This window comes from Gallinula chloropus (genome assembly GCF_964237585.1).
Source record: "Gallinula chloropus genome assembly, contig: HAP1_SCAFFOLD_767, whole genome shotgun sequence".
Classification (NCBI taxonomy): Eukaryota; Metazoa; Chordata; class Aves; order Gruiformes; family Rallidae; genus Gallinula; species Gallinula chloropus.
Window position 1 is genome coordinate 1 of NW_028168789.1, and position 7,500 is coordinate 7,500.

General features: G+C 64.9%; 1 protein-coding gene across 1 annotated transcript in view; it reads left to right on the forward strand.

The window, feature by feature from the left end:
• Nucleotides 1-5,483: 5,483 nt before the first annotated feature.
• LOC311204173 (staphylococcal nuclease domain-containing protein 1-like) overlaps nt 5,484-7,500 on the forward strand; it is a gene marked incomplete at both ends in the record, with an annotated part of 8,501 nt that continues 6,484 nt past the window's right edge. The window contains 2 exon segments of the mRNA XM_084280635.1: nt 5,484-5,633; nt 5,936-6,124. Coding sequence (XP_084136761.1) covers nt 5,484-5,633; nt 5,936-6,124 — 339 coding nt within the window.

The window sequence follows — 7,500 nt, forward strand, 5'->3', positions numbered from 1 at the left end:
AGCAGCTCTCGGGGGCACCGCGCTTAGGAGATGGATTTGGGGGGGGGTGTAAAAAGAGGGGGGGCTCTGTCTGAGCAAACCCACCCCCCTGCCCGGAGAAGGAGGAGGAGGAGGAGGAGGAGGAAGGAGGGGAGAGCCGTGGGGTGAGTGAGGAAGGACAGACGGACGGATGGACAGACAGACAGCGCGGAGCGGCTCGGCAGCTTTAAGGTGATGGGGGGGAGGATTGGGGGGGGGGGCACATACACGCGGCTCCATCCCTGTGGCTGGTGACCTCCCCCCCCTTCCCCTGCACCCCCCCCCCATCCTGCATGAGGCTGAGCAGGGGGTCCTTGGACCCCCCCCCCACCAACCCAACCCCGGGCTTAGGGCTGAGACCTGACACAAGTTGGGACACGGATGGAGGATGAGCCTCACTCTGTGGGGAGATGGGAGGGTGTGGGGGGGGCACATACATGCGGCTCCATCCCTGTGGCTGGTGACCCCCCCCCTCCCTGCACCCCCCATCCTGCATGAGGCTGACCAGGGGGTCCTTGGACCCCCCTCAACCCCAACCCTGGGCTCAGGGCTGAGACCTGACGCAATTTGGGACACGGATGGAGGATGAGCCTCACTCTGTGGGGAGCTGGGGGGGGGGTTGTGGGGGGGGCACATACAGGCAGCTCCATCCCTGTGGCGGGTGACCCCCCCCCCTCCCTGCACCCCCCATCCTGCATGAGGCTGAGCAGGGGGTCCTTGGACCCCCCCCCCACCAACCCAACCCCGGGCTCAGGGCTGAGACCCGACACAAGTTGGGACATGGATGGAGGATGAGCCTCACTCTGTGGGGAGATTGGGGGTGGGGATTGGAGGGGCACATACAGGCAGCTCCATCCCTGTTGCTGGTGACCCCCCCCCCCCCATGCCCCATCCCACATGAGGGTGAGCAGGGGGTCCCTGGACCCCCCCCCCCCCCCCCCACTTCAACCCCAGGCTCAGGGCTGAGACCCGACACAAGTTGGGACACGGATGGAGGATGAGCCTCACTCTGTGGGCAGCTGGGGGGGATCGTGGGGGGGGCACATACACGTGGCTCCATCCCTGTGGCTGGTGACCCCCCCTCTCCCTGCACCCCCCATCCCGCATGAGGCTGAGCAGGGGGTCCTTGGACCCCACCAACCCAACCCTGGGCTCAGGGCTGAGACCTGACACAAGTTGGGACATGAATGGAGGATGAGCCTCACTCTGTGGGGAGACTGGGGGTGGGGGTTGGGAGGGCACATACACGCGGCTCCCTCCCTGCGGCTGGTGACCCCCCCCCCTCCCTGCACCCCCCATCCTGCATGAGGCTGAGCAGGGGGTCCCTGGACCCGACACTCCCCCCCGGTGCAGCCCCCCCACCCCAACCCCAGGCTCAGGACTGAGACCCGACACAAGTTGGGACATGAATGGAGGATGAGCTTCACTCTGTGGGGGGCTGTGGGGGGGGCACATACACGTGGCTCCCTCCCTGTGGCTGGTGAACCCCCCCTCTCCCTGCACCCCCCATCCTGCATGAGGCTGAGCAGGGGGTCCTTGGACCCGCCCCCCCCCCCCTCCAGCCCCGGGCTCAGGGCTGAGACCCGACACAAGTTGGGACATGAATGGAGGATGAGCCTCACTCTGTGGGTGATGGGGGGGGGCTGGGGGGGGGCATATACACGCGGCTCCCTCCCTGTGGCTGGTGAACCCCCCCTCTCCCTGCACCCCCCATCCTGCATGAGGCTGAGCAGGGGGTCCTTGGACCCGCCCCCCCCCCCTCCAGCCCCGGGCTCAGGGCTGAGACCCGACACAAGTTGGGACATGAATGGAGGATGAGTTTCACTCTGTGGGGAGCTGGGGGGGAGGATTGGGGGGGGGGGCACAATGCCAGGGTGATGGCCACAGGGTGCCACCTGCTTTTTGGGGTACAGGATGGTGGTGGGGGGTGGTCCTGCCTCCACAGCCCCCCCCCCCAATGTGTGTGTACCCCCCCCAGCAGCTGCTGCAGTGGGTCCCTGGGGGGGGCTGTGGGGAGAGGGGGGGGAGCTCCTGAGGAGCTTCAGGGAGTTTTAATTAATGAGAGATAATGAGGACACAGAGGCGGGGGGGGGGGGGGGTGACTGGGGGGGCTCCCCTGGGTGCAGTGCCCAGCTCTGCTCTGCCCCCCCCCAGCACCGAGCAGGATGAGTCCCTGGGGGATGGGGGGAGCAGGGATTTGGGTGCCCCCACCCCATCATCCACCCCCCAGACCCCCCCCCAGGCTGTGGGGCTGCACTTGAAGCCACCACCCAAGCACTGGTTGGGGGGGGGGGGCCTTTGGGGACCCCCCCATCCCAGCAGCACCCCAGGGTGCTCTCCTGCCCCAAGTGTCACCTCCCCGGGGTGGGGGCACCCCACATCTCCCCCCCTCCCCAGACCCCTCCCCAGTGCCACCAGTGTCCCCTGGGTGCCACAGGACCCCTGTGACTTCGCATCCCCCCACAGGTGGGACCCCCATGGGGTGCAGAGAGGGGGTGACACAGGAGGTGGGGGGACACCCCCTTTGCCACCCACTGAGCACCCCTGGGGTGGGGGGGACCAGTAGGTGACCCGGTGATGCCACAAGGCTGTTGAGTGCCCTGGGGAAGGGTCGTGGCACCATTTGGGATGGGAAACCAGCTCCACGTCCTCACTGTGGTATTGGGGAGGGGGGCTCGGTGCCCCCCAGCCTGGCTGATGGGTGCAGGCAGTTGGGTGCCCAGGATCCTGGCAGGAGGTGCTCCCTGGGTGCAGTGCCATGGCCAAGGAGCACAGTGCCATGGCCAAAGAGCGTGGTGCCATAGCCAGGGAGCATGGTGCCATGGCCAAGGAGCACAGTGCCATGCCCAAGAGCATGGTGCCATAGCCAGGGAGCGCGGTGCCGTGGCCAAGGAGCACAGTGCCATGGCCAAGAGCATGGTGCCATAGCCAGGGAGTGCGGTGCCATGGCCAAGGAGCACAGTGCCATGCCCAAGAGCATGGTGCCATAGCCAGGGAGCGTGGTGCCGTGGCCAGGGAGCGTGGTGCCATGGCCAAGGAGCACGGTGCCATGGCCAAGAGCATGGTGCCATAGCCAGGGAGCACGGTGCCGTGGCCAAGGAGCACAGTGCCATGGCCAAGAGCATGGTGCCATAGCCAGGGAGTGCGGTGCCGTGGCCAGGGAGCGTGGTGCCATGGCCAAGGAGCGTGGTGCCATGGCCAAGAGCATGGTGCCATAGCCAGGGAGCGCGGTGCCGTGGCCAGGGAGCGTGGTGCCATGGCCAAGAGCACAGTGCCATGGCCAAGGAGCACGGTGCCACAGCCTGAGAGAGCAGTGCTGTGGCTTAAGAGCACGGTGCCATGGCCAAGGAATGTGGTGCCGTGGCCTAGGGACGTGGTGGTATGGCCAAGGAGCACAGTGCCATGCCCAAGAGCATGGTGCCATAGCCAGGGAGCGTGGTGCCATGGCCAAGGAGCATATTGCCACAGCCTGAGAGAGCAGTGCTGTGGCCAAGGAGCGCGGTGCCATGGTCTAGGAGCGTGGTGCCATGGCCAAGGAGCACGATGCCATGCCCAAGAGCACGGTGCCATGGCCTAGGAGCGCAGTGCCATGGCCAAGAGCGTGGTGCCATGGGTGAGGAGCATGGTGCTGTGGCCAAGGGATGTGGTGCCGTGGCTGAGGAGCGCGGTGCCGTGGCCAAGTAGCACTGTGCCATGGCCAAGGAGCATGGTGCTGTGACCAGGGAGCATGGTGCCATGGCTGAGGAGCACAGTGCCATGGCCTAGGAGCACGGTGCCATGGCCAAGAGCGTGGTGCCATGGCCGAGGACCGCAGTGCCGTGGCCAAGGGATGTGGTGCCGTAGCTGAGGAGCGCAGTGCCATGGCTGAGGACCATGGTGCCATGGCCAAGGAGCACGGTGCCACGGCCTGAGAGAGCAGTGCCATGGCCAAGAGCATGGTGCCGTAGCCAGGGAGCGCGGTGCCATGGCCAAGGAGCACAGTGCCATGGCCTAGGAGTGCGGTGCTGTGGCCAAGTAGCGCGGTGCCATGGCCTGAGACAGCAGTGCCATGGCCAAGGAGCACAGTGCCATGACCAGGGAGCGTGGTGCCGTGGTCTAGGAGTGCAGTGCCATGGCCTAGGAGGGTGGTGCCATGGCCAGGAGCGTGGTGCCATGGGTGAGGAGCACGGTGCCGTGGCTGAGGACCACAGTGCTGTGGTCAAGGAGCGCAGTGCCGTGGCCAAGGGACGTGGTGCCGTGGCCGAGGAATGCGGTGCCATGGGTGAGGAGCACGGTGCTGTGGCTGAGAACTGCGGTGCCGTGGCCGAGGACCATGGTGCCACAGTCTGAGAGAGCAGTGCCATGGCTAAGAGCACAGTGCCATGACCAGGGAGCGTGGTGCCGTGGCCGAGGAGCACAGTGCCGTGGCTAAGGGACGTGGTACCATGGCTGAGGAGCGCGGTGCAATGGCCAAGAGCATGGTGCCATAGCTGGGGAGCGCAGTGCCGTGGCTGAGGACCATGGTGCTGTGGCCAAGGAGCGCGGTGCCATGGCCTGAGAGAGCAGTGCCATGGTCAAGGAGCATGGTGCCATAGCCGGGGAGCGCGGTGCCATGGCCAAGGAGCATGGTGCTGTGGTCTAGGAGCACAGTGCTGTGGCCAAGAGCGTGGTGCCATGGGTGAGGAGCATGGTGCCATGGCCAAGGAGCGCGGTGCCACGGCCTGAGAGAGCAGTGCCATGGCCAAGAGCATGGTGCCGTAGCCAGGGAGTGCAGTGCTGTGGCCAAGTAGCGTGGTGCCACGGCCTGAGAGAGCAGTGCCATGGCCAAGGAGCACAGTGCCATGACCAGGGAGCATGGTGCCGTGGTCTAGGAGTGCAGTGCCATGACCTAGCAGGGTGGTGCCATGGCCAAGAGCGTGGTGCCATGGGTGAGGAGCACGGTGCCGTGGCTGAGGACCGCAGTGCCGTGGTCAAGGAGCGCAGTGCCGTGGCCAAGGGAGGTGGTGCCGTGGCTGAGAACTGCGGTGCCGTGGCTGAGGACCATGGTGCCATGGCCGAGGAGCACAGTGCTGTGGCTGGGGAGTGCGGTGCCATGGCCGAGGAGCGCAGTGCAATGGCCAAGAGCACAGTGCCATGGCCAAGATCATGGTGCCATGGGTGAGGAGCATGGTGCCATGGCCAGGGAGCGTGGTGCCGTGGCCGGGAAGCGCAGTGCCATGGCCTAGGAGCATGGTGCCATAGCCAAGGAGCACGGTGCCGTGGTCTAGGAGCACAGTGCCATGGCCAAGAGCGTGGTGCCATGGGTGAGGAGCACGGTGCCGTGGCCAAGAGCATGATGCCATAGCCGGGGAGTGCAGTTCTGTGGCCAAGGAGTGCGGTGCCGTGACCAAGGAGTGCGGTGCCATGGCCAAAAGCATGGTGCCATAGCCAGGGAGCATGGTGCCACATCCAAGGAGCACGGTGCTGTGGCCAAGGAGTGTGGTGCCATGGCCAAGGAGCACAGTGCCATGGCCAAGGAGTGTGGTGCCACGTCCAAGGAGCACGGTGCTGTGGCCAAGGAGTGTGGTGCCATGGCCGAGGAGCACAGTGCCATGGGTGGGGACCACGGTGCCGTGGCCAAGGACCGTGGTGCCATGGTCTAGGAGCGCGGTGCTGTGGGTCAGAGGTGGGTACCCAGGAGAAGATCTCAGTGCCGTGGGTCAGAGTTGGGTGGGTCATGGGTCAGGTGTGGGTGCTCTGGGTCAGATATGGGTGCTGCACACCCCACACACACCCCTTGCACCCTGCCTGCCAGACCCCACACAGTGGTGAGGGGGGGTCTTTGCCCAGCTTGGACCTGAAGTTGGGTGGGTGGGTGCTGGGTCAGTGGGGTGGCACAGGCGGTGGCCACATCCTGCCCCTCTGCTGAGGGTGCTGAGGGCTGAGGTCTGTCCCACAGGTGGAGGTGGAGGTGGAGAGCATGGACAAGGCTGGGAACTTCATCGGGTGGCTGCACATCGAGGGCCTGAACCTGTCGGTGGCCCTGGTGGAACACGCCCTCTCCAAGGTCCACTTCACCGCCGAGCGCAGCCCCTACTACAAGGCGCTGCTGGGCGCTGAGGAGGCCGCCAAGCAGAAGAAGGAGAAGGTGAGCGTGGGGCAGGGGTGGCCCCCAGGGGTGGCCCCATGTCCCCAGGGCCAGGGGTGGTCCCTACCCCAAGGGATGTCCCAACAAGAGGTGGACTGACCCCAAGGGATGATCCCCAACCCAAAGGACATCCCCAACCCAAGGGTTGTCCCCAACCCAAGGGATGTTCCCCACCCCAAAGGATGATCCCCAACCCAAGGGATGTCCCCATGCCAAGAGGTGTCTCCACCCAAAGGGATGTCCCCATGCCAAGGATCTCCCCAAACCAAGGGATGACCCAACAAGAGATGTCCCTACCCTGAGGGATGTCCCCATGCCAAGAGGTGTCTCCACCCCAAGGGATGTCCCCATGCCAAGGGATGACCCAACAAGAGGTGTCCCCACCCCAAGGGATGTTCCCCAACCCAAGGGATGACCCAGCAAGAGGTGTTCCCACCCCAAGGGACGATCCCCAACCCAAGGGATGTCGCCAATCTAAGGGATGACCCAACAAGAGGTGGCCCCACCCCAAGGGATGTTCCCCAACCCAAGGGACGTCCCCAACCCAATACATGTCCCCACCCCAAGAGATGTTCCCCAACCCAAAGGACGTCCCCACCCCAAGGGATGTCCCCACCCCAAGGGATGTTCCCCATGCCAAGGGATGTTCCCCAACCCAAGGGATGTCCCTATGCCAAGAGGTGTCTCCACTCCAAAAGATGTCCCCATGCCAAGGGATGACCCAACAAGAGGTGTCCCCACCCCAAGGGATGTTCCCCAACCCAAGGGATGTCTCCCAACCCAAGGGATGTCTCCAACCCAAGGGATGTCCCCATGCCAGGAGGTGTCTCCACCCCAAGGGATGTCCCCATGCCAAGGGATAACCCAACAAGAGGTGTTCCCACCCCAAGAGATGTTCCCCAACCCAAGGGATGTCCCTAACCCAAGGGATGTCCCCAATCTAAGGGATGACCCAACAAGAGGTGTCCCCACCCCAAGGGATGATCCCCAACCCAAGGGATGGCCCCATGCCGAGGGGAGGCTCCATCCAAAGGGATGTCCCCATGCCAATGGATGTCCCCAACCCAAGGGATGTCCCAATAAGAGGTGCCTCCACCCCAAGGGATGTTCCCCACCCCAAGGGATGTCCCCAACCCAAGGGATGGCCCCATTCCAAGAGGTGTCTCCACCCAAAGGGATGTCCCCAACCCAAGGGATGACCCAGCAAGAGATGTCCCCACCCCAAGGGATGATCCCCAACCCAAGGGATGTCCCAATAAGAGGTGCCTCCACCCCAAGGGATGTTCCTCACCCCAAGGGATGTCCCCAACCCAAGAGGTGTCTCCACCCAAAGGGATGTCCCCATGCCAAGGATGTCCCCAACCCAAGGGATGTCC